Source organism: Lonchura striata, chromosome 1, assembly GCF_050655825.1.
Source record: "Lonchura striata isolate lonStrDom1 chromosome 1, ASM5065582v1, whole genome shotgun sequence".
Taxonomy (NCBI): domain Eukaryota; kingdom Metazoa; phylum Chordata; class Aves; order Passeriformes; family Estrildidae; genus Lonchura; species Lonchura striata.
The window spans coordinates 54,969,959-54,997,913 of NC_140703.1; the positions used below are offsets into that span (position 1 = coordinate 54,969,959).

A 27,955-nucleotide genomic window follows, 5' to 3' on the forward strand; every position below is an offset into this window, starting at 1 on the left:
TTTCTCTTTACGAAGTCTCAAATTTTCTGTTGGTCCAGTCCTCCGTTTTATCTGGACTGAATTGCCTCAACTTGTGAGGTCAAACACTTACCCAATATTGTTTCTGTTTTCAAATTTGCTGAGGGTTCAGTCTCTGTTGTCATCCTGTGTGCAAATTAGATTACTAAACAACTTAGAGCCACAAATGAGCCACTGGGACAATCTGCTTGTTATCAGCTCTTAGCCAGGTGCCCAACTTTGGTTTTATGCCAATACAACCAACCTTCACCCTACCTGGCAATCCTTTTTTCTAGCCCCTGTATCCACACTTCCCATATGAAGAAAGGGTTTGATTTAATATCTACAGTCTTGTTAAAGTCAAGATAGGTTCCATCCACTGTCTTTTGCAGCCAGACATTTCAACAGAGGTGTCAGGTTGGTCCTATCAGCTGGTCAGGCATGACTTAGCATTGGTAAATCCATGTTGTATATTCCTGATAACTCTTTTATTGTGTTCTCTGTCATGTTGGAGATTCCTGAGCTGAGGGTTATAGCATTATTCTCTGTATCTCTTTTTCTTTAAAGGACCAGTGTAATGATAGCATTTTTACATCCATCAGGGATCTCATCAAATTGCCATGCAAGTTATTAACAGTGGACGAAAGTCACCCCATCCAGCCTTACAGCCCTCTCAGGAGAGCCCTGTCAGGTAGCATGGATTTGGATACCTTTAATATTGTCCATAAGCTTTTGTAAGTTTTTCTCTTGGTGTGAATACTAAATAATTTGTCTGTTAATTATATTGGATATTCTCCTTTGTTTGAATTTTATAGAACTGATTTTTGTTTTATTTTATTTTTTTATATTTAGATAAATTGATCCTAGCAATTAATTTTCACACTAAAAGTGTTTCCTTCAATGACATTGTGGTGGATGTTCTGGATTCAAACAACTGGCTCCACAACACAACTTCACATGCACAGATAATAAAATTTATGTGATTTCTTCATGTGTAGGTTCTCTTCTGTTGCTCTACTTTTCTTTTGTGTTTCTTCCCTGCTCCCCATTATGGTTGTTGTCTGTTGTCACCCTGAATATATCATTAACATTTCAGTCTAGGCTCAGACCACGAGATTCTACAATAGCCTGAACACTTTTAATAGATCAAATGGCCTGGGATATTAATTCATTGTTCTCAAATCACATATTTCCCGAAAACTCAGGAAATTTATACTCTCTATTTTTATTATTTAAACTCTCTATTTTATTCCTTATTATTTTCCGAGTCAGTCAAATGACAAGCAGAGTTGGTTAGTTTGAAGTTGTATGCAGTATACTCTTCCCCTACTTTGTTACAATTAATAACTTGCTTGGACAAATATGCTACAGAATACATCTTTTGCCTCACATAGATGAGGCATTTTAAGATATTTCTCTGATTTTAACATTTTTTAGAAAAATCTGATTAAAGACACTTTCACATCTGAACTTTGAACTCTTTCAATGATGTTACCCAAACACAGTTGATATTTTCTGGTGTGGTGCCTCTTTTCAATGGCTTTGCAAAGCTCATGGTGAGGAATTTTGTAAACTCAAACCTGCTTTTCCTCCCTTTCACATTTCTGTTGAGATACAGATGTCTGCACTTGTAGTTAATAGGAAAAAAATACCATTAGGACTTGTACCACCTAATCTATTGTAGGTATTTACTTCTCTTTAACTGACAAGATAGGCAGACTTCAGGGCTTCTCCTGCTGCAAATGGCCCACAGTATATGTATGGCCAGTTATATGTCACTCTTAAAAATTTAATTAAATGGCGACAGACATGAAAATATTCTTAAATTCCTTTTTTCATTGTTATAGTTCAGTAACCCAGCGTGCACAGATCAAACTCAAGGTGCTAATTTTGGAGTAGCAGTCACTCATTCTAGGTGTTTAACTGCTAGCAAAATAAAATTGATTGATTTGCAAGGTAAGGCAGTAAGATTAGACTTGCTTGACATAGGTGCAATAACCAATAAGGTGTCTGAAAAGACAAAACATAATATGAAGAGAAAAAAGCTGAAAAATGGTTTAATTTCACTGGGACAGGAAGAGAATTGTTATACTGGGATCATGGGAAAGGTTAAAACAAAATAGTAGAAGAAATGTGGTGCATAGTAGTATAAGTAAAAAATAATCTTGAAAATCTCAGTTTCATCCTTTCTTGATGACCACTCCTACCCCCTACATCCTTCATAGGAACCCTTGGCAGTCATGGCACAACTTTCTTTCTGACCAACACTTGGATATTTTCAGTGTATTTCAGTTTTGCTGGCATGTTTCCTAAAAGTGAAAACAGTAGCGTTTTTATAATAAGACAAAAATAAAAGAGGAAAAAATGTCCTATTCACCCATTTCTCTGTGTGAAGGCTTCACATTTGTGGTTTTAATGCAATTAATCAAAGACCAAATGCATTTGTATTCTCTGAACAGTTCAGGAATACTTCATATTTTCTCAGTGTAGCCGTGTGAAATGGTGCAGGATGCCAATGGTAATAGTTCTGGGAAAGATATCATTCATGCTAGGACAATTCTTATGGGTTTTGTTTTAGATGATGGATTGCACATTCTTAGTCGTTTGCAAACTAAAGGCTTTACATGTGCTGTCTACATTATCAAATTTCTCACTCAGTTTGAAAGCCCACAGCATTTTAATTGAAAGGAATGCTAACCCCTCCAGCCCTATCAGTGTGTCAGGATTGTTAGACTCTGAGAAATAACCTTCCCATTTCAGAAAAATGGACAAATTCCATACAAATGTTTTTACCTCAGCAACCAAAGGGGGCTGAAAAGTGAGTTGGAACATATTCAAGTGCAAAATATCAAACAGTGAACCTTATGCTACAAGATACTCTTTTAAAATTCATTGACTTGGAAGAGATTGAATATCTGACGGTTTAGCAATGTCTATCAGTGGTGTTAGTCTCCCTAGAACTGCCATAGTAAAGACTTTCTCCTTTGAGGCTAGCTTCAGTGTACAACAGAGATTACTAGATCTGTTTCAGTAAGAGAAGGGATCAGAGCAAGGGAATTGGGCATTTGTACAGCAGAAGCTCCCAGATCAGATTGGTGCAGCTCATCAAATGGTGGCATTTAGTTTAGCTCAGGTCTCACACAGTAAAACAAAGCTGAGTAAGAAGTGAATACTTTAGTGCCTTGCCATTTTGAAATGTCTGAAGATAAGCAGTATGTTGTATTTTAAAACAAAATAAATACTCTATTTATGTACTGTCTTTATCAGTGATTGAAAATACTGCCTTTTCCAGTGAAAAGTTACTTATAGAAGAGTGACATATATATAGTTCACACAATGCTTAGGCATAACTGCTGACGTATGGATTTTGTAGGTAATGAATTTAACTTCACAGTGCTGATGTTCTGGCTCCCCTCTTCTAATACCTGCTCTTAGGACCTAAATTTGATAAGTTATTTGCACATATTCTTTTGAAAAAGTCAAATCCTTATTTAAGTTGAGAGGGAAGATATGTGTAGATTTTTGAAATGTGAAAGAATTCTTTAAATGGTTTATTTTCCAAATACTTTTATTCTTGAGTACAGATTAACATTTCTAGGGTATATTCAAAGTTTGTCATTATTTATCAAGATATAATTTTAATAACTATATGTATATAATAAGGCTGACATGAATTAGGGAGAATGACTAACAATGAGATGGAAATATATCTGGAAAAGAATTAATTTTTGGATCTTCCCCTAAGTAATCTCTAGTATTTTCTAATATAAATTTTAATTAAAGAAAAAAAAATAAAAGAAAGGCCTAAGAAGTTTTGACTGCTGTTTTCAGGTGCAATCTGAAATTTTATAAAATTTATAAAAACTTATTTACTCAGAAAGTTCAGTTCTGTGATTGGTTGCAAATTGATCTTTCTGGAAAGAAAGACTACATTATGTCTCCAAATCCAGACAGTTACTTGAAGTGGTTACTTTATACTATTCAGTAAATAGTCAAATCAAACAGTTTCAATTAAGTATATTTTTCAGGTGTACACTTCCAATAATTGTCAGGGGTAGACGACTGATATTAAAAATCATTACCTTTTACTCCAGAAGGCTCTTTGTTATGTTTTTGTTTCTGTTTTGTGTGTGCGTGTTTTTAATCTTTATTAGTACTAAATGAATTAAATTTATTTCTTTACAGAGGCATATTTGCACTGTACTTTTTGTAATTTCTTTCCTATTAATGTGAAATTAGAAGTCATCTGGGAGATCTGAAAAGCAAGCAGTTGTAGTTTATATGAGCACTTTGTTTTGGCTTTCTTCTTTAAATGCACTATAGGTACGTGTTATAGGCTCTATTGTTGTAGATGTCTGATATACCTTTTCTTTAATGTCTCCAAAGGGAACAGTAAAGTGACAGATACTTTGGCAGATGCTTCTGACCAAATGCTCTGGTTCTCTAGCTGTTTGATCTTTTAAAGGACTTGTTTCCCTAAGTTTTAAAAAGTCAAGATCCTTCTCAGTGTGCCCCTTGTGGAATGATAGTCTAGCTTCCAATACCATAAATCATAAGATCATTGTTCCAGATAGCGAAAAAGTATTGGTGTTAGCTGACTGTATAATAAAGCTAGTTCTAATGGGAATTCATGTTCATCTCATGCTTTTCCAGTTCAGGAGAAGAATATGGAATGAGATAACAGCTCCTGTCATATAAAATTCTAGTTTTTTCTTTGATCTATCAGCACCAATTTTGACCACACTACGGCCAAAAAAGCAGCTCATGCTCTTTTGCCTGCCTCCAGCTGTCTGTTCTTGCCACCTCTCTTGTGTCAACACTAGTGATTCTTCTGTTCTTCTGGGAAAAATAATAATCTGGGGAGGCAGGTCTAGGTTTTAGTCAGTTGAAGGAACTGACATAACTGGTGAGCTCCATGAGTTTAGTATTGACATAGGTTTTGCCCAGCAAAAGAGAAGAAAGTGAGGGCTGCAAAGCATGAGATTGTGTAAATGTTGATGCAAATTTACAGAAATAAAAAATTACCATGAAAAGGTTTGATTGGGATTTGTGAACATTTACTAAACTTTGGAGTTTAGCAAATGGCAGCTGCTTAATTCTGTTGGCATAAGCCCTTTTATCCTACTCTGTTATTTGCATTTTAAGTTTTATTGATATCTCAATATTTCTATCAGAACAAGTGAGTTAGATAGCCAAGTTTGTTTTTCTTTATATGTATATCTGTGCTGATGCAATTCTTGATTCATTTGTATGTAGGACTTTGCAAAGGAAAACTAAGACTTTGCTTTAGGTCTCAGTGTGCTGAAGTTCATTTTTTTTTCTGGTGAAGCCAACAGAAGGAAGAATGCAAATTCTTTCTACGACTTTTGATGCCTTAGGGTGGTACAGTTTGTTTTCAGAGAAGCCTGGTTGTCATGGGAGACACAGTGGGAAGTGTAGTGTTTTTAGCTAAGGACATTTGGTAGCATCTTCTGTTGAACTCTGTAACAGTGAAAATATCACTCTATGGACAGAATATGAAATAAATATGTTGCTGCTGTTTGTGTCAAAATCATGGGTGGTTTCTTTTTGTTTTGTGGTTTGTTTATTTTTTTAGTGGATTTTGGGGTTTTGTTGGTTATTTTTTTTTATTTGGTTTGGTTTTTTTCTGTTTTTTTTTTTTTTTGGGTTTCTCTTATTGGATACTTTAAGAGTAATAATACTGAAGATTTCAAAATATGTGTGGTTTGAATCATTAGGTACTAGTTTTTATTAAAGAGAGAATTAGAAAACAACAAATTAAAAACACTTTCTAAGGCTTCACGGTTGCCTCTATAGAACAGTTCAGCCTTAGCTAATTTCTTTTTATTCATATGATCACTTTTATCTGTTGTTGAAAGCATTACCCTGCATAAATATGAAATAATAAGAACAGTTGTGGATTTCTAAATAGCTGTCAGGCTGATTCTCAAATCATCAGAAGCTGGGAGAAAGCTTCAGGGATGCTTGCTTATCTCTTGCTTTTTCTAGAAACAGCATGAATTGTTTGTTGTAAATCTTGGTTTAGAGTTTGTTTTCTGAAATAAAGGACTGCCTATTCTTTTTTATTATTTTTTCTCTCTAGAAGAATGACCAGTCCTGTACAGAGTATGCACACAGAAAGTTACACAGTGTTGCTGTGCTGGCTTGAAAAAAACACACTAGAAAATTTTGTAAGTGAGAGGTTCTCCCTCTTTAGTACCCCATCTTCACAAAGGAATTTAACATCTCAGGCAATTAAATGCTGAACTTTAGTACAAATTTTCAATTAGTTTGTTTTCAGCTATTGAGATTTTACTCCAATCCTCAATCAAGTGTAGGCCAGGAATTTAGTTTTTTCCTCCTGCTTATCCAGATACAAATAAATAAGTAAAATATGTATATAAAAGAGAGGGAACATAGGATAAACTAATGTGATGACCCATTCAAATAAAAGCTGTGTATAGAATAAAAAGGATTTTTGTTACAGTTGGTGTTTAGAATTTTTTTGGCAAGTAAAAACAATTAGTTGATGGATCCATATAAGAAATTGAAGAACTTTGTAGACTACTCCTGCAGTAAATGGTTATTAGTAAAACATACCAGACAAAAGTTTGGCCATAAAAAAAAATTAATTTATACATTTCCCTTCTCTGTATTTAACTTTTTACAATGGTTTTCACAGATTCCTTTATGCTTCATAAAATTATTTTCTTTTGGCACTAAACTGCCCATTTGTACTTAAAGTAGAGGGCTTTTAAAATTATTTTATCTTCCTAAATTCAGAATTAATAATATTCTGTGTAATTAAATATTGGAAATGCATCATAACACTAACTGATGTCTACTTTTGCAAAATCAGAGAGAAGTAATTATCATAGTAAAATGGATCCTAAAATCATTGATATGATAATATCTTCTTAGGATAGTATTGAATTTTATGACAATAATTAAAAATCTGGATTTTAGAGTTAAAAACTTCAAATATGTTGCTGTGTTATCAGCAGGTTATGAGAGGATTCTGTATAATCTTGGGGAATATTAGATTAATAGGACACTGAATGTCAATGCAATATAGAACTTGCACAACTGGTGGTTTTTAAAGTTAATATAGACTAATCAAGTGAATTATTTTTGTCAATAGCTGAGGAGTAATGAAGAAGCTCATCTTGGCTACTTAAACTGATATGGAGCTATTGAACTGTATCTTCCTTGTCAGTCCTGGTTGCGTATGAGTGTTCAAGGTACAGCTAGGGAAAGGAGGATTTATACGTCGTTTCTCTGTATCTGCATGTCAGCTGCCATGGAACTGAATGATGTAATAAATCTCTAATCTTCACATCCAAAGCAATCCTTAGATGGTGGCAATCTTGAAAGATTCTTTCCTCTTCTCTTAAGCAGTATCTCACAACAGGAGGAATGACTTCATGATGATCCCCTAGTTAAAGAATAAAAATTGTTGCTTATTTTAGCATAATACTGCAAATTGTTAAACATCATCCACTTCAAATATAAAAGTGTTAAGTGAAATCAAAACAGGAGAAGCAGCTGTAAAATTCTGACTCAGCCGTAGAAGTGAAGAGGTGATTAGTCCAAGCATGTTAAATTCTTTTTATTTGAGGGTCAAAGGAAAGATTCTGTTTAGGCTGACTTAGGCATCTTTTCTTGGTTTCACAAGCCAGGCAAAATTTAAAAATCAGAAGAGGTGGATTTTGTTCCTCAAGATTATGGTTTCAGTAAAATGATTGTGAAGGTATGGATAAGTGGAGGCATCATTGATGATATTTAATACAATCATGTAACATAACTTTCCTTCAGATAAACTGTGAGTATACCTATGAAAGTAAATTTCCATCAATAGCCATAGATACGATTGTGTTTTTTCATAGAAAATCCCAGAAACCACAACAACTAGCCAACATTCTCCTCAAAAAAAGCCAACCAAATAACCAGTCAAATTAAAATCAAATCTACATTTCCATTGTATCTTTGTTTGCAGTAAACTTTAAAAATTTAGATGGAAATATTCCATGAAAGATATTGACTGTAAACATAGAAACTTTTGAAGAACACTGAGTTAAAATACTTCCGTTAATGAGTTAAAACACTGTTTTGGGGAAAAAAAAAAAAAAAAGGAAGAAAGAAAAAAGAGATTAGAGAAAAATCTGTTTTCCATCTCTGAATAATTTAACCTGACAAAACTGACTTTTCTCTGGGCTCATATGTATCTTATCATAGTAATAAGGATACCTGTTGACATTCTGAATATCTTATTAGGCAAACAGTTCCATACAAAATGGAAAGAATCAAATCAGCCAACCATCTGACAATATGGAAAATATCTTTGAACAATGATGATAGAATCCTTGCTGAACCTTGTGACAGCAAAAAGATAGATGCCTATGCTGGGCTCCATCTATAGCAAAAGTAGTGACATCAGTATAATACCTAGATCATATATAGTGCTGAGTTACAGACTCTGTTTTTACCTTTGCCAGTTATGTAGCATTTGACTGTGGGTAATTAGGTACCCTTAAATTATGGTAGAACTTTCAGCAAAACCACTTTATTTTAATTTTTGGCTTAGGTTTGAGAGTGGGTTTTTTTTGGGATTTTATTTATTTGTTTTTTTTTTTTTTTGTTTGGTTTGGTTTTTTTTGTTAGTTTGTTTTGTTTTGTTTTGTTTTTGGTTTTGTTTGCTTGTTTTTTTGTTTTCTGCTCTTTTTTTGGCTGATGCATGAGAAAATTTTTTAATTGCTCCAGGAAGGTGTGGGAGGATGGATTGTGAGAGAATAGAGATAGTGCTGAAGGCAATCTCACCCCTGAGGAGTTGCAGCTGTGTTAATTATGAAAAAGTAGGAGCAGCCTTGCCTTAATTGGTCACAGCTATGTCCAATAAGGATGGGTGTTATAAAAGAGTGGGTTAGCTGGTTGAGCAGAAGAGTCAGCGTTGTGAGGAGCTGCACATGAGAGCTCACAGAGCAAAGGTATGTAAGTTTTACAGTATGATAATAAACTGGTGGTGGCAGTCAATTTCCATCCACCGCTGACTGGTGCCAAGTGCTGATACCAGTGATTGGTGGCCTGTACAGGGATGCATCCTGACAGAAAGGTGTCTAGTTTAGGACAACAACCAAGTTCTGATGGGCTTCAGAGACTCTGGCTCAGACCTAAGATATCTACTCTGCATATCTGTTAATCTACACTGTTTTCTTTCCAACCGTTCCTGTTGAAATACTTTTAAAGTGGGGGTTTGTGCCATTCAAAGGGTTCACTCACTGCACTGCTAGACATCTTTTAAAGATTAAACTCATTTGGTGCTGTGTTACCTACAACCCTAACCCAGCCAGCAGTAAATACAGACTATTGAACATATGCTTTCCTGGCTAGCAGTCAAGACTTCTTTAGCAGAGATTCTTTTATGCATACCCTCCCTTTTGAGCTAATGGAATAGTGACAACATGTTTCCTAAGGAAAACCTGTGTATGAGAAAATTGCTTAGACATGCATAATCTTTTTTTCAAGAAGCTGTCAAGGATTTGTATTGATGCTTGATGGTATGTTATTAGCATGGTTACAAAAATAATCTAAAGGTAGTAGAGCAGAGCTGTTTATACTATTTGTGGTAATATTGCTATTACTAATTACATTATATTGTAATACTCACTGATATAAATCAACTGCTGGTAATGAAAGGATTAGTGTGGGATGGTATAACAAGCCAAGATTTTAGACCTTTGAGTTCAGTTTGGCATTATCTTGTGGAAAAATGTTTTTCATCGTGTTTAATGTGAATAAAACATTTTTGCTGTGCAAAATGCTGTAATGACAGCATTATTTTATTAACTTCTGTTTTCAGTTTAGGTCTGGCTTTTGTAGAATCAGAAAAATTTTGAAGTGCTTGTAGATTATCTGTTTTATTTAAAATGGTGAGTCATGTTTATAAAGAAGCGCAAAACGGAAGGAGTAATTTATTTTTACTCTATATGAAGGTAATAGATGACAAATAAGATAGCTTAGGGTATGAGTGAGCCTTCAACTCATTAGTCAAGCAAATCTGTTAATTGTATTATTATACGTATAATGGGTTAAACCTCAGCACAACCCCTTCCTCTCCCTCCAGTACTAACTTCAGTGTAAGAACTGGGATAAAATCTGTGTCATTCAGATAAAGAGAAAACTGAGATTAGACTTTATAAAAACAAGGTATATGAAGAAATGAATGGGAATATATGTAACAATATAGATTCTTTATTTAAATCTTGACAAACTTTATTTTTACACTTTTTGAGAGGGAAAGATACTAACGGTGGGCTCAGTCAGTGGTATCCTAGGCATTGTAATCAGGGTAGCTTCTGAAGTTTCAAGCATTGCTTTGTTTCTTTGATTTCCTGGTGGTCTTTATTAGGACTACTTTATTATTATCCGTTATAGTGATAAAAATAAACTGATCGTATTAATCCCCTTCTGATTACCTTATTTCAGTTGTCAGAAGTTCATACTTCTTTTGAGTGGCAGCAGTAATTACCTGTATTCTACTTCCTCAGTGAGAGGGCTGCTGCTCCCTTCCTCATAGAAGAGAATTGATGTGTTGCCTGTGCAAATCTTTACCAGAAAATGTCAATGTATGTGTTTATTCCCAGCATGGATTTGAGTTTATGGACTTCATAGGATTGGAGTCAAAGCATTAAATTACAAGAAGAAAACCTAGTATATTGAAATATAGTGCCAATTTCAAAGTTGAATCACATCCACTTTTGAGATTTCAGTAGAATGTGGGTTTTCTTGACTAAGAGTCTTTCCACCATATTAGAGTCCTCTTCTGAGATGTAAAAGGTTCTCATTTGCTTCATAATTGACTGCCTCTGAGAAAAAATGAGGAAGGGGGATTTCTCCTTTTAGAAAGAGATGAAAGATTCTCATATTGTTTTTTTTCTTGGGTTTTTTTTGTTTGTTTTTGGGTTTAGTATACTGTCACTTAGTATTTAGAAATGTCTGGAGAGTACAAAAATTGTATTTTTCTTTTTTCCCATCACATATAATTTGCTAACTTAATGCTGAAACTTCTGAACCTATCTGTTCCCTGAATGTTGCTGTGGGTGTTCATTCAACTGACCTTACTGCACTTCTACCTGAAGGAAGTTTCACAGCCATGAGAGATGATACATAGGCCCTTATCATCCACTTTTTTCCAAAATGTATCCACAGAATAGGTGCAGTGCAAAGAGCCAATCACTGTTGGTCAGGTAGTGGTTTGGATCTTCGATTTTTTTGACCTTAGAGTTACCAGTAAGTAGGTTACTTGTGTTTCTTCATTGATAAATCACATCTATGTTGAGCTAAATTTAAACCACCAACTTATTTAATGTAGGGGTAATTCACATAAGCCTAAATAGTGGTGATCTGTTTCTCAGGAACCACACATTATTCTTTGTCTTACATACTTTACCTATCCTTTGCCCTTGAGATAAGGGTGGAAGACTTCACAGATGATAATTTTGGCAACACTGGAGAAGCAAACAGCCACAATAATTTGATATTTGTGGGATGATAATATAATCTTTTATGGCTGAAACCAGTTATAAACTTTCATCATTAACAGTCCAGATCCACTTGAGCAATAAAGATTTGTACTGTACTAGAAATACCGAGCGGTATTTAGTTATTAATTGGATTATGTTGTCCTTATGCATGGATTGCATCTAGATGTCTGTTCAAAAGAAAAGACTTCTGCAGAAATTATATATTCAGTACCTTACATGTGATAAAGTTTTACGTCTGTCAAGTGGTCTCACATCAGGAGATCAGCATTAATTAGACGTTACATAGACAGTAAGTAGAAGAGATATGAATTGACTGTAAAATATGAAAGGTGAACTTGATCTTATGTTTGCACTGTCTTTGCAGTGTTAATTTCTCCTTACATCTAATTTGAACCATTACTAGTTAACTATCAGAGACTTAATTTTATAAAGGAACCTGGGATAAAGGCAGGGGATATAGATCTGTGAGGTGGTCAAGAGATGTGGTTCTTATGAGTTAAGTTTTTGATAGTGTAGGTTATTGCAAATACAGAAATGTGTGGGGGAATGCACATACTTTGGGAATTAAAACTGAATTATGAAACCTCTTTTTGCTTTCATCTGATGAGGTAGAATTCCTGTCATCTCCAAAACATTTGTGTTGCTAGATTTTCTGTGTTCTGTATTCATTGCTAACATCACTATAGGTAGTTTCTAGACTGGGGTTTAAAAGGAGAAAGGCAGTGAAAAATATACTTCAGTTCTTTCTCTGAAAAAATGTTCATTTATCTTTCTAAAAACATACTTAATTTCTCACACAGGAAAATAATTGCACATCTCGTGAACCTTTTAGTTCTAACACTGGCGTATTCTTTAATTATTCTTCATTCTTTAAAAAAAAATTACAATTTGCCTTCTAAGGTTTTACTTCATCCTTTAGGAAATTACTGCTCCTGTGTAGGTTTTTTTGTTGGTTTCATTTTTGAAAATATGCAGAATTTCTTATCTTTGTAAATTATATAGCTGTTGCTTTTTCTATTTTTTTCCTCTTCCATGATGAGCAACCATCACCAGTAGATATAATTTATTTTTTCTGTGTATTTTCAAGTACTGTAAATTACAGCATTTAAATATAAAGACGAGCTGTAGGCAAAGGAATACTAAAGTAAATTTAAACCTGGCCAGCCTGCAAAGAAGAGAACCCAGTGAATTAGTCTGGTGCTGCTTCTTCAACAGTGTTTACTGTGAAGGTTCTTTATGTGTGTGCAGTAATAAAAGTGCAAATCATTTTATCATCCTTAGAAAATTTCTCTTCTTTTTGTCATCTGCTGGATCTTTTATTTATTATAATTAAAATATCAGAAGTTCATTATGTTTAAATTTCTCATAAATGAAGGCAATGTTACAGAATCTTCACAGATATTACAGCATCCTCACAGGAAGATGTAATTTTTTGTAAGAATCCATACAGAATTTTATCATTCCTGGACTGTATGCTTGTGCAGTACAGTCACTCTCAGGCTCTCTAAATGAACAATTAAAAGCCATGGTGTCTTGACAGTTTTCCCATTTATATACACATTACTGTGCTGTTGAAAAGAAAAAAACAACAAAGGAGATTATCCTTGCTAAGACCTATTAATGATCAGCCATAAATGAGTGTCATATTTTTTCTTAGGACAATGTTACACTGTAATCTGTTAAATGACATGGTACTATCTTTTTGTTTTTATGCAGGAGCCTCCTATTCTATTTCAGTGGGAGAAAACAGAGGGGTGGGATATTGATGCTACTGTATTAAAGCAATCATAGCAGTAAATACTTTAGAATACAGCATTTTTTGCTAGATTTTTTTGCAAAAACAAAGTCTGTGAAATGAAGTGGTTTATTGAGGCATACAAGTAAAGATTTGACTTTATTCCTCTTAGGCATATCAGATATTTGTTGCAGGTCGTGTGAGCCTCAATAGGAGAAACAGGCATTGAACTATAGTCTCTAAACTCCAGTTTTGCTGGGGTGAGACACAAGACTGTTCAGAATCCCATTATTTGTTTTGGTGAGGTTTGATTATAAAGTTTGTGTATGTGCATTTCAGATGTGTAATTCTGACAGTTTGAGTTCCAAAGGCAATTGTGTAATTTAGACAGCTTAACTTCCTCAGGCACTGTCGCAGCATCTGTCAGAGCTGTTGAAAGAGGCCAAAATTAAGTACTAGGTGTCCAGGTAATCAAGATTCTTCAAAACTGGGGTTTTACTTGTGAAATTGAGCTAATTTTTGAGGATAACAAAGAGGATATCAAAGAAAGCAGGCTTTCTTCCTGAGGCAAGGTTATGATTTCTAGTGTCTGTATGTTTTAATATATGATCCTCGTGGAAAAGGAGAGAAAAAAGCCCAAGAAGTTTGATTAATGGAAGTAGCTTAGAAAGGGCTAAGTATGAGAACTGATCTTAGAGCTCTTAGGCTGGAAAAAAGTCCCATTAATTTTAGTGGGAGTTTTGACTGCACAAGGACTTTCAAGATCAAGTGCTTTCTTGTTCATTAAAGGATAGAAGGTAATTAGAAATAAAGCACAGAAAAGATTTTATATAGTACTGCTTTTGTCAGCTGAAAAAATCCATATTATTGTAGGAGTTTTAGGCTAATCTTCTCTTTCCCTTTCTTGCATAAAATGATGACACAGTAGGTTGTTTTCATTACTCTTAGAGGTTACTCTGCTTCTATCTGTTCATTTTATTGGGAAAAAGCAATTGGCAAGTTTTTTTTTTTTTTGTTGTATTCCTTGCTGTTGGATTGCAATCTTATCTTTGATGCTGACTTTGTCATTTCCTTCTTCCATCCAAACTGTTTAGCTCAAGGTATTCCCATAACATTTTTGTTTGTAAATGTGGGATGATAAATGAAATAAAAAGCAAGTGTGCATTTTGGTTGAAAGATTTTGCTGATCTCAGCTCATGAAATAGAGAAACAGTTAGAAAGAAAAAGATAAAATTGTACTAAGGTTTACAGAGACAAATCTTGCACGTTTTATAATACCTTAAATTATGTTGACTTTTGAACACCTTTTAGTGATGCCTTAGGTTTTAGCTTTTATATTTTTCAGATTCTGTACTGCTTTAGTGTGTAGTTCTGAGCTTCATAATAGGGGATGGTAAGCTCTCTTCATAGAGTAGGTAGACAAAACAATTCCTTTCCCAGCTTGGGACCAAGGATAAATGGTTCAAATCTCAGGCCCAAGAGCATAAACCATGTGGACTGAAGAGAGAAAAGCATAAAGAATGGGACTTCATAACCTAAAGCTACAATTGGACAATTAACTCCAATTGCAAATGGACCAGAACTTGTAAAAGTGAGACCTTGTGACCAATCATCCATTTTGTGACTGTTTTGGGTTCATCTTGGGTGTAGCCCTGACTGGGCTCTTGCACTGCCCAAGGTGTATCCATTGAGGCCTTCTAATAAATAGCTATTTTATTCTTTAATTCCATCTAGCCTCCGTCAGCCTTCACAAGGCATCATTAGGGAAGCCATATATTTTTAAGGCCTTGTGAACCCAACCCTATATTTTAAATGTATGTCAGTCATGAACCATTGCAGGAGTCGTGAATTTAGATAATCAGCTGATAGGAGTATTTTCTACACTGACCTCAGGGACAAGGGACTCATCTCCAGTTAGAACTTCATTTTTTGTCATACTTAAAAAAAAAAGAGTAAAATAAATCTTATTTTTACAACTATTTTTTTCCTCTCCTCTATATCAAAACCTTTTTTTTTTTTATGCAGCCTCAAGCTGTAATTTGTTTGTTTGAAGAGTATGGTCTAAGTTGAATTGTGATTTGAATTGACACTGGAAGACTGAGAGCAGGGGATTGCTTTCTGTACACCTTTCTACAAGGTGTTGGTGCACACAGGGAAGTTGTAAAAAAGGATGGGGGTAGTATGAATCTGTTGCTTCCCTGGTTCTCTCTTCTGTCCCTGTAATATGTAATGATCTTTACCATTCCTGAAAGCATGGGAAAGTGAGAGAGATATATTTCACTTCTGATGTAGCTGTAGCCTGCTTTTTTGTAGGAAAAAGGCATTGTGTTTTATGATGCCATGAATTTGTCTTTTCAGTCTGAAAATTGTTATGTGAATGAGATTTTATTCTTGCTCATTTCTATTTTATTTTCATGGTCTCTCTAAGCTTTCAACTACCTAAGGGGGTAGGAGAAACATTCATTATTTGTGATAGAAATTTGTCTTGTAATTGCTTTCCAATTATTTTCAGGAAATTACATATTATTTCTGCAAAGGTGACATTTCTGTAAAGGTGATTTTCTAACAAGTAGGGAGGTATTGGGTAATATGGAGTATATTTTCAAAAAATCATAATTTTGATAAAAGTGGATAAAACTGGTCAATATGCATTCTAAGAGAGAGCTTGGACAACAGGGGCCCCTTCTTTGCCTTTTAACCAGTTTATTTCTATTGTTATTGGGTGAATTTCTCTTCATTTGTACTCATGTAAATGAGGAAAACAGCCTATGTAAAACATCACAGAAGGTACAGGCAGATTTTAGAATGAGGCATTCCCAGTGTCTTTACCGTATTGTTAAACTCTCCCTATTAATCCCCATGGATTTCATAAGTGCTTTTTCATGCAGAGTGTAAGACTAAGTAACATTTCTGCTTGTGTAAGACCAAATAACATCTCTGGTTGTGTAGAGCATTTTAGTTTTTGGTTTTGTGGTTTTTTTGTGTTTTTTTTTCCCAGCTAAAATTTTAAATGACAAAAAGGGACTTCCTGAATTTAGTTGGAAATGTGACTTCAGATATGAGAGGAGAATACTTTTGGTAGATAAAATCCTTAAGATGACTTTCTGTTTTCAAGGGGATTTCTTGAAAAAGCTTTCAGAACTGTGATACAATTCTCCAAGAACACAGAACTTTTGTGAGATATTCAAGGTACCTGTTGGGAGTACTTTGGAAGAGACATGTGTTTTCCATTGCAAGTGAAAGTACTATTTGATGTAAAGTGTTCTGAGGATTTTGCTCACTATAGAGTGGTAAAGGAATGGATAAACCATTCTATACAGAATACTAATGTTTTTTTCTGAATATGGGGCACAGAATGCTTGTTTGCAATTTGGGCATATTACTCTACAGAGAAAGGATTTGAAATTGTCCGACTTTCTGAAAACATTACTCTTAATGTAATGTTCTCCCTCTGGGAAGCTTTCTTTTCTCAAATAAAATAGAACAGTGCAAAGGCCTGGTGTTGTGTTGGTTGCTGACTTTGTCTGTCCTTCCAAATGCATGTATTGTTTTGGCCTAGATGGTTCAGAACTATCTCAGTAGTTTTCTAAGGGTTAAATAAGAACATCAGCTTCTCTCAGAATAAGCAGATTTGAAGGTTCTGCAAACTTAGTAACCTACTGAACTTTCCCTCCACTCTTCTCTTACAGTCCTATACACACAGTCTTTATGACTCTAGTCCTTGGAGATGTGATATTTTGGGGTGTGTGAGTATTATACTCGGGAGGGAACCTGAAGTAGTACATAGTGCTATTTATATTCAGCAGTTAGTAACAGAGCATGAACATCCATTAATGCTCCTACATTAAACACAGCTTTAACTGCAGTTTCAAAGATCTGCTGGTTTTGCTTTTTCAAATCTCAAGGCTGATTAATAATATCTTAATAAAAAGCTTAATAGTGCATTAAACTAAAAAAGGAGGAAAGTTTCTTATCATGAGACATTTTGGTAGTTCACTAAACAGAACAATAAAAATGCATCTGAAAATCTGTTGCTGGACTACAACAAAATGTTCAACATTCAGATTTCAGAAACCACGTTGATGTTTGATGTAGCATTTTAAATGTTACCACCCATATGTTTGGTCATACAAGGCTATGAAGTTTGTGAACCCACATAAAAAGGTATTTATCTGTCTTCAGTAGAAATTTACTCACATTTTGCTTTCTACAGTACCAATATTGGGCCATTTGGGGAGGTGGGTGATCTGAAGATCTCTAGTAAGAATGACACGTCTTTTTTATTTAAATATTATTGCTTTTTAGGCACTGAATTTTGGAGATATGCCGAAGTACTTGTGGGAGATTTGGGTACCTGACAAACCATGGGTGGTAAGATATCAGATCCACTGCAATAAATAAAATAAGCATCTAATTTTAAGATAGGTGTTTTTGGGCCCTGCTGTCACTGAATTCAATGGACTGAACTCCTGCCAGGCTCATAAGAAGTGCCGTACTGCAAATGTATGCAAATATGTTTCCATTCTTTTTGATATTGTCACACTGGTGCAAAGTTGAAGTAAAGCCTGAGTGAACTAAAACAGTGTGGTAGCATCTGACAGGGGAAGAAAGATTTTTTTTTTCCCCCCCCCCCCCCCCACTGAAGTTTATAACAAGGCCCTTTCTCTTATCTTTACTCAGACAAGTGAGTGGTTAGATACTGCCTCCCAGAGAAATTAATGGCTCACAGGTGGACCTACTGAACAGTACCCTTCTCCAGGCATCCTCTTGAAAGTCTTGTTTAACACTTCCTTCTGTACTCCAACCCAGTAAGCCAGGGAAAGTAACAATCTCCTTTTGAGCACCATGTGGATTTCTCAGAAAATGAGTCTGGCAGATGCTGTCTCTCCTCCACCATCAGAGTCAGGAATCAGAAGAACCAGAGTTCAGTGCTTTTATTTCTAAAGCCCTCCATTAAAGAAGAGCCATAGTCTGTTCAGATATGTACTTTTTTTTTTTTTTTTTTTTTTTTTTCAGAAATGCAGTCAAATCTGTCAGTTTCCACACTGGATTTTTGTGTCAAGTGAAGGACTGTAGAATCTGTCCAGTATATGTATTTTTTAGGAGAGTCTCTTCAAAACGAATGCCAGAAAACTCCATGTAGAAGCTCAGAATTTTCTAGTGTTTTAAAGGTTGAAAGCAATAAATGCAGTTTAAATTTAGCTGCATCCTATTTATGTTTAATTACATTTTAACTATTTAAATGATACCTTTACAGTACGATGTTATTTCCTTTGTAATATACGCCCTGTTCCCCAAAACTACACACTTTTTGTCACTTCCTTTAATCTGCATCAGAAGAAAATTTCCTGGAAACTGGAGTTTCCTGTATCAGATTATAAATGTAAAACTACATTTTCTAACTACCTACGGGTAGTTACTAGTCTTATATTAGGACATATCCTACTATTAGTCTTAATAGTAGAATATGTTAGCTTCAGTGTAGGCATGTCAGAGTTAAGGGGCTTGCTTTATTACTTTTAATGTAAAATATTCTGAGTAAACTTTGTTCAATCTCTGTTAGTGTAGTATAAAATTGATCTAGATTAAAACCTCCTAGATATGTCTCCTTTCTAATTATAGAGAATGCAGTGGTTATAAATTAATTGATTACCGCAAGAATTTTGAAGGAAATTTTCAGTAAAAGAAAAGGCATTACACACAGCTGAAGCTAAGTAATTTAAAGTGAAAGCAGTAATAAATGGTATTCACAGTTGAGCTAGATGATCATTGTAAGTTCTTTCCAATTGAAATATTTTATTCCATTCTATTTAGTGCCCAACACTAGAAATCTATGTGATTATAGCTGTTTATAAATTCTTTTTACAGCAATAAATAATGGTTGGACCAAACTGAGGCAGACTCAGGCAATGGAACAACATGTAAGACTAAACATGCATATATGTCTTTAGGTCGGCTTTGGTATATCTCCTTTTGTATTGATCCTGAGTGCAGTGTTTTAGCAGAAACTGTCAAGCCTAATATTTTTTTCATTGTATATTTAAAATAAAGAGTTGTACTATACTGATTTAGTTAAATCTAAGGGCAATATGTATATGTAATGCTTCACGATCAAGTCAATTTTTGAGGGAAAGTATGTTATTCTATACATCATACTGTAGAAACTACTATCTTAAAAACTACAGGTATTGGGGAAGTGTATTTCAGGAAGGTAGATGTTAATTATCAGAAAGCAAGTACTAAAGTAATGAAACAGGAAGAAAGTTCTAAGCTTTCAAGCTAATTTCTGGAACATTTTATGTAACTCTCAGCCTTTCTCTAAGAATTATCTCTGCCAGATAATTTTTCTTCAGCTAGGTTCAATACTTCAAGAGGTTTAAAAAATGAGAGAAACATTTATTTCCCATTCTTGTTCTAGGTTTTCAAAAATTGAGAAAATTATTCTCTTTACCAGCAGATACTGGACATGGAAAGCCTTTGGTTTTTTGTTTTTTTTTCTTTGATAGTTGACAACAATAGCCTATCTAATCAGTTTAATTAAGGCTTCCTTTCTATGCCTTTGAATGTGAGGCTTTGAAAAATTCCTCCAAGCTGTTACTTACTTATGTAAAGTACTTTAGGTGTTCTTTTAGATTTTTATCATTTTAATATTGATAGATGCTCAGTCTGAAAAGTATTTAAGTAATGTTGATGATCTCTAGAGTGAATGAGGACTGCACATTTTGCAATGCATTATTGAGTATGAATAAAGTTGTCTTGTATTCTTGTTTTTTTAAAAAAAATGGCTGAATTACCTGTGAGTGCTTTGCACATCTAAATAGCAGCCTCTTTCAAAAGGATTCTTGGCAAAACAAATATCCATTAACATTGTATCTAATAGAATAAAAAAAGAGCCTTAAAAGTTTTAGACCTAATGGATTTTCTATTTCTTGAACTTCAATTTAAGTTATTTCAGCCTTTAATATTTGTGGTAGATGGTCCTAAATACTAGATACTGAAGCTTTTAGGTAAGTGTCTCATGCAGGAGTGCAGACAGCACAATTTTGTGGGGGAACTGGGCTGGGGTGGGATGGACGCTGGAAATTAAGCACAGCACTCAGTGATTAATAATCCAAAATATATTAGGTTACCTAATATATTTTGGCTGTGGGAGAGATGAGAACACATGGATAGTACTTTGTCTTTTAATCACCCTATTCTACAACAGAGACACATCCCCCTGCTGCCCCACCAGACACACCAGTTCAAGCTGCTTTTTCTTCAGCCCCATTCAGACCAGCATGCAGGATTACAGGACATGTACTCCAACTGCAAATCCTGGCTGTCAACTGGATTCTTATGTGTGTGGTTCAGGCTTAGTCTTTTGTGGGATGCTGGATGCTCATGGATGTGCTCATTCATGAGGAGCTATTGTCCAAATGTCAGTAGATTTATAAATAATACTGTTTGTGTAAGCCACTATAAACCAAGCCAGCGAGCCTGTGGCCTCATTGTCATGTGGCTTCAGGCCAATGTCCTTGATATCATCCATATGTAAGGCCAACTAGCAGTTGTCACGGAGGTTATTATCATTCTGTTCTCCCAGCTCAAATCTGTTACAAAGTGTGAAGTCAGCAACAATTATGTAACAGAGTTCGGCTAGTGCAGCTTTGTCTTGTGTCTCACACTAGGTTAATTTTGTTATTTGCAGATGGGCAGTTGTAGTCATGGTTCCATTTATCTAAGCTGTGCTTTTGGGTAGATTCTTATCTTGTGTCATGGGATCAAAACAATCCCTTCTAGGAATATAATGGTACTTTGGCACTGACAACGTTAACATCTGTTCCTTGGGTGTGGAAATGCTGCTTCCCACACCAACACATTAATGCACAAATCTGGGAGTGTGCTTGTATAGGAGGGAGGAAAAAAAATCAGAAGCAGAAGGAAGGTTTGTGGAGGATATATTATAAGCATTAATCTTGTGACTGAGCTTGACCTAAATTAACAGACTCTTTCTTTGAGAGAGGAAGGAGATGCTAGGAAATGGGCTAAGGTTAGAACAAAGAATCCAAGACTATTCAAATTTCTTACATAATTATGTACTGCATAAATTACTTGATTTCCAAACAGTAGAATGTGGAGGAATACCTTTTTTACTGTCAAAAGAAAAAAAAAAATAAAGAAAATAAAAAGCCCCTCTTAACTCTTTCTCTGCTGCTCAAGCTAGATGATAACTATTTGGGTCAGGATTCTGAGAAATTGAATGTTCTCTACATTTTAAATTCTAGAATCTGTGTATACAGATGTTATTAATCTCATCAGAAGTTTTCACAGATTTTATTTTGTTCTGATCAGAACTCTGTCTATTAACTGGTAAAGGAAGTACCTTAAATTGTGTATAATTCAGGAATGTTGGACAAAAAGTGATCTTTTTTGTAATTAGATTTTAGTATGTCTTTTACAAAGTAAGCTACTTTGCTGTTTAGAACTGTCATTAAAATTGCTTGGGAAACAGTGCTTTCAAATGAATCTAAATAGATGCTGGTCAATGAGGCACTGTTCTTCTGTCTCAAATGTGAAGTGAAACTGAATTTATCAGGTTTATATAAGGATAAATATCTACGTATATATCTTGACTTCGCTTCTTTCCCTAATTGGTAACATGCAATGTACAATTCTTATTTTTGATTCACCCCTTTGGTGTCTGCATCTCCCCTTAGGGATCCAAGCTGTTTTCCTCTCCTGCTGTAATTGAAATCAAACTTGTTGCAGTCTATAATTGATAGTGAATCTAACAATCTAATGCTTTATATGAGACAGATGCACAGCAGAAGCACATGAAGCAGCATATGGAAAAGCAAGTGCCCTACTGTGGTGAAGATAGATCCATTCTTATTTTGTTAAACAATATCCCAATACTTTGATCAACTAGGTGCCTACATTTTAGTAAGTTAAGAGACATGTAGAACATTTGGAGTACATGTGCTGTATTAATAGAAACAGACCACATCTTTCAGTCCTCATGAAGAGCTGTACTTCCAGACTCTCATATACTTGCTTTGACTGCTCTTTTCTCTTGAGATGTTAAAGAAAAATATTCTAGTTTCTGTCTCACTGTTGTTATGACAGGTCTAATGGCTCATAAGGGAATGTAAATCTAGGTGTTCTCTCTCTTGTTTTGGCATCTAATGCAAATCATAATTTTGTATAAGGAAGGCATTTTTTTTTTCTCTCTGGTTGAGGACATTTGCTAAGAATCTGTCATTGGAAGCAGGATGCTGCTGTCATCAATATGTAGCATATTTTTGTATTTCTTTCTCTCTTTTGTCCATGCTTCCATTCTTAGTGAATAAAATAATAAGGTATTTGTAAGTATTATCCTATATCTCCCTTTCTCTCTCTTGCTCTTATATAAGGGAAAAGAGAGCCAGTCATGAATGTTATATTAAGTAAAACCTTAATATTTAAAAATATGTGGGGTTTCCTCTTTTTTTTCTTTTCCTACTCTGTTGGGGATCTGCTCTAGTTTCTACACTTGGGAGGATTATGTAGTTTTAATAGCATTAGTCTATGTATCTTTTTGTGTTACAACATACTGTAGCTAAATATAGAACTAAAAAGGAATTGTAGGTTAGTAATAACTGTTTGCTCATGGATTTCTTGAGATATTTTGAAGCATATTTTCTTAGCAGAAATTATGTAATAGTTGCCTTTGTGGATTTCTTCATATCTGGTTTTGAAAGGAGCCTCATATGTTCCTTCCAGTGCTACTGATAACAAGCTGTTATCAGCACATCTGAGTCAAGCAGACTAAAGCTATGAGCTGTTGCACCCATAACTAAAATTGAAGACCTAGCTTAAGTCAAAAATCACACTTATTCTGTGATGCTTCTGACCCTAAAGATGGTGTCCTGTGTAAAGTTTAGCAGGATTTTTCCTGGGATTGCAAAATTCCTTTAGGTATAGCTAAATAAATATTAGCTTTCTGATGAATGCTTATAAAGAGATTTGGAGGAAAGCTAGTTATTCTGTAACTCCTCAGATAATACCTGGGTTCTCAGGGATCTAAGAAAAAATAGAAGAGGAATTAACTTCTTTACTCTGTTCACAATCACAGTGGAGATTATTCTCATTAAATATTTATCCATCATGGAGGAGGAAGAGAGTTGAGTAATCAAACAGTTGGTGTTAATTTAAATGTCAAACCACAATTAAAAAAAAAATTCTTGCAATCAAATTTTATTGTGTTTTCCCAATCTGTGCTCTGAAAATATCCTTCACTCAAGGATTTCCACTCTGAGGGAAGAGAGGAGAGTCCAATATCAATTTGACTCAAATTTCCTTAATTTTTCCATCTTTTTGAAAGTTCCATTAACTTTTTGTGACTCAGTAATCCCTTCATAAGGTTAACTTGAGACGGTTAGTTATTTCTTGCAAATAGATTTTCCTACAGCTTGATCAGTCGCTATCCTGAAAGAATTCTGTTTTCCATTGCTGCACTGGAGGTACCTGTTGAAAATTTATCCAGCTTATCAAGCTTTCTCTGAATAGGACTGCAGACTTCCAGCATGCAGAGCATTTTCCACTTGGTGTCATATGCAAACTTGCAGAGGATGCCTTCTGCCTTATGATCCAGTTTATTAATCAAAGTGTCAGCTGCGAAGGCATCATTAGCCCCATTAACCATCCCTATAAACAAAATGCTATTGGAACCATTTGAACCTGGAAGTCCAAGCAATTTTTCCAGGCACCTGGTAGTCCACCCACTCAAAACATATTTTCACCAGTTTATTAGTGTGGATTAAATAAAATATTTTTAAAGAAACATAACGAGGATCAAGAAGTCCCTTTTTCACCAAGGCAATGACCTCACCACAGAAGACAGTCAAGCTGGACAAGCATGATTTGCCTTTGGTAAATGCATGTAGGATCTCCTACTCTGTGTGTCTGGGTGTAGTTTCCAGGAGGTTTTTTTTTTTTTTTTTGAATAGTGAGCCTAGGATTACTGACCTGCTATTTCTCCAATAATCATCCTCCTGTTTATTCAAAAGTTGGCAAGTATTCCTGTCATCAGAAACCTTCCCTAATGACCCAGACATTTTTAAGACCATGAACAGTGGCTGATGTCCCATACACTTAATTGCTCTGTGCCCCAGTCTTCTAATGGGAATAATTCTTGGGTCTCCCAGACCCTGGCACAGGCTTAGAGGAGCTGGGAAGTTTGACACAGTCAGTACCTCTGAAGTCATCTATTACCTCAGTTTTTCCATGTTCTTTGCCACAAGATTGCCTACAGCTTGAGTGATGGCCCCACATTTCCCTTTGTTTTCCTTTTGCTGATAACATAACTTCCTTTTTATGCATTGTAGTACTCAGTAGTATGACCTCTAAGGCAGTATTGGCTTTTGTAGTTCAGCTGAGCACAGTCAGGATTTCCCTGTTATCCATGCTGACCTTATGCTGTGCATCTTAGAGTTCCTGGGCCTCACACTGGACTTTTCCTGTGCTTTGAAAAAGTTTTAGCTGATGATAAGTCAGCTCTCCTGAGCCTCTTTACCCTCCAGGGCAGTACCATTAGACACCACCAAGCAGATCCTTAGCAAGTTTAAATCTACTTTTCTAAAGTCTAGATTTGTAATTCTGTTTTCTTGGTAATAGTTTACACTCTGTGTCTTCTGGTCAGTTTATCAGACACCAGTACACTTCTTTTAAATAAAGCCAATTCTTGAGAGTAACCAGATGTCTCTTCAAATTTTAGTGCTCCACCATTTTGCCCTTTCAGAAGCGGTTGGGAATTTTTTATCTCCTCTGAGAGCCACCCTTGTGATTGTGAGGCTTCCCCAAGTTTTACTAAGGAGGTTTCATTTCCTGTTCTTGATCAATCTGTCTTTAGCAGACACTCATCACTGCACAGCCTGATCTGTCGGCTCTGCCAGTTATTCATGTGCTCCAGTGCAAATCTCCATGAATTCAAACTGTCCATGTCTGTAGCGTGCAACCTCTCCTCCTCACGTGTCCTGTGGAGCCTGTATGGACTCCTTGGGATTGTTTTCAACTCCACATGTTTGTGTACAGGAAGCTGAGGTGAGCCTCAGAGCTGTGCTGTATTAACAGAGCATGATCCCTGTGTGTTATGCTTGTGTATGACATGTTTTCACTTTCTACTGTTCTTCCTCTAAGTCTCAGATCACTTGCTCACCATCTATAGATGTTTTAAATGCTTTTCACTAGATTAGCAAGCTTCTCTCCAATCCTTTTTTAGAGACTGAGTCTTGGCCCATTTGATTAAATACATCATGACATAGAAATATTTGGCATATATATTTAACATATGCATACAGGATATATATGCACATATTTAGTGTCTATCCATCTTTAAATACTGTATGAAAGTTCATGAAGAGAACAGAAACTATGCATATTGTTCTGCATTTGTGCACAGCAGGAGAAAGAAGAGAATGTAAGAAACTTCCTGAAGTACTGAATAATTATCTTTTTGATTTGGTGTACTGCCTTCAGCTTTTTATCTCCTACATGACTTACTGGCAGTATTATCTTTCAATCTGATTTTTCAAATGGTACAATGTGTTTTTGGTTTTTTGAACATCATTGAATGAGAGACAGAAAACAGTCATACATATGCTTGGCCAATTTGATGGTGATGATTTATTCTTCTTTGTAGAGAAAGTGTTGAAATGTTTTGGAAAGGCTGGCCCTGTATAGGGACTCCAAATACAGTAATTAAACAGATTCAATGTTCATATTCTTTTCTTCTAGAACCATAATTATATATATATATTAAAAAATCATCATGTAGTATTCTAAACACATTTGACATGTAGTACTAAATTCTGCCATTGAAAAAGACATTTTTGCATATTCCCACAGATTTATTTTCTTCAAAAGCTATTTTTCTTGATGAAAAATATAACTTTTATGTATTTTAATATTTTAAAGAAGATTTATCTATTATATTACTAACATGTCTATCTTTTCTGGTAAGTGAGATGCAACAGAGGTTCTCTAAGTGGGTATTTTTGATAGCATGTTGGTATGAGAAGTCTCTTGGACATTCTTGGGTTTATACAACTTTTTATGCTATACTGTTTTCTTAAACCAATACTTATCATTGTAGGTGGGAGATGAGGAAGTATTAATGAGAGCAGTTCTTCACAAGATTTCTTCACCTGTCCCATGCTTAATAAAATAAAATTACTTTCCATGCTGAAGGAATTTTTTTTCTGTTGCATTTTTCCTTGGAGGAGGAGAGAATTAAAAAGAACATTATGTTCCAGAACTCAAAGATTTTATGACCTAGTGTTAAATGTAAAGGTGAAGTAGGATAAAAATAGTCTACAAATGTGATTCATGATAATAACAATTTTAATCTTTTAGTAGTGGGGAAGGAGTGAGGAAGATTTCCTTTGATTGAAGAGTATGTGTTAGCAGAAATTTTTTTCTGTTAACATTCACCTGAGATGTTGTTTCTTAAATTCTCCTAAATATTGACTGTACTACAGACCATGCAACCTGCTTTATAGTGCATTAAATGTTAGCACACCCTATGATTAGGCAATGGATTGAAGCATTAGCATTTCACTGCCTGAAACCAAAGTTTGAATACCTACATTGTGGATACTTAATTTTGAGTGTCTGAGCCTAGAGCTGCAACACAGCCTTCAAGTGCATAGTGGTTTTGTTTAGTTTGGGGTTTTTTTATGCTGTTTGTTTTGGCTTATTGGTTCTTTGTTTTCATTGGGTTCTTTTTGGTGTGGTTTGGGTGTTTAGTTGCTGTTGGTTTTTTTCCAAATCATATCCAAGAATTTGTTAAAGAAGCTTGGGAAAGCTTCACAGATGCTCAAGTGGTGTAAGGATGCCTATAGTTTTTGCACAACTTTTTTGTTCCATGTGACATCAGATTGTCCTCAGCAAGACCTGTAAAAAAAAGCCCACATGGTTGTCACTGAGGGTAGAATTCTGTATGTTTTCAAATGTGTTATTTGAATAGGAATTGAAATATCCTGAATAAAATTAAATAGGAATTGAAATAGAAAGTGAATAGGACATGAAATATCAGTATAGACTAGCAGGAGTATTTTGTGAGGATAAACAGAGGTGATACAGAAAATGTAATTCAGCACCATCTTTGTCAATTATTAAAGTAGCACAGATAAGGATAATTTTATCCTGATTAAACTCAGCAGACATTTGCCATTGACCTTCATAGTTCTTCTGTGTTTTACCTAGTCTGTGGCTAAATTGGAAGTTGGCCAAGTAGGTGCCAATGATTATTCTCATCAGCACAAATGTAGTCTGTTCTGGGTAAAACCTTTGTTGCTCTTCCTGTCACCATAAGACCTTTTAAAAGTTTTCCTCATTTGTGATTATTCACCTGATTTGAGCAGAGAGGGATAAAACATTTGTAGTGAATTTAGTAGCCTCTGAGGACTGAAAATATGAAAAAGGTTTCTTTTTTTTTTTAATGCAATATGTATCAGATTAATTGTTTCTAGTTTAGGATTAATGAGGCTTCGTGGATAGGGATAAAGTGGATAAGCAGTCACTGATCTTTGTAGGAAAGAAATAGAAAGTATTTTATTCTGAAATGTTTCAACATTGCTGAGTCTTTGAAATCAATTTTCTGGGTTTAATACAGTGTGTTTTGAGCTGTCATATTTCTAATATATTGCAGCACTGTAAACCC

The 27,955-nt window shown here is 35.0% G+C and overlaps 1 protein-coding gene across 10 annotated transcripts in view; it reads left to right on the forward strand.

Moving 5' to 3' along the window:
- Positions 1-27,955, forward strand: part of PCDH9 (protocadherin 9) — a 672,836-nt gene that overhangs the window by 275,964 nt on the left and 368,917 nt on the right. For 7 of the 10 annotated variants that reach the window (XM_031504809.3, XM_031504811.3, XM_031504807.3 and 4 more), the window contains one exon: positions 17,578-17,643. The exons of the other annotated variants lie outside the window; for them this stretch is intronic. In XM_031504809.3, the coding sequence (XP_031360669.1) occupies positions 17,578-17,643 (66 nt within the window). The remainder of the gene's footprint in view (positions 1-17,577; positions 17,644-27,955) is intronic. 10 annotated transcript variants of the gene reach the window in all.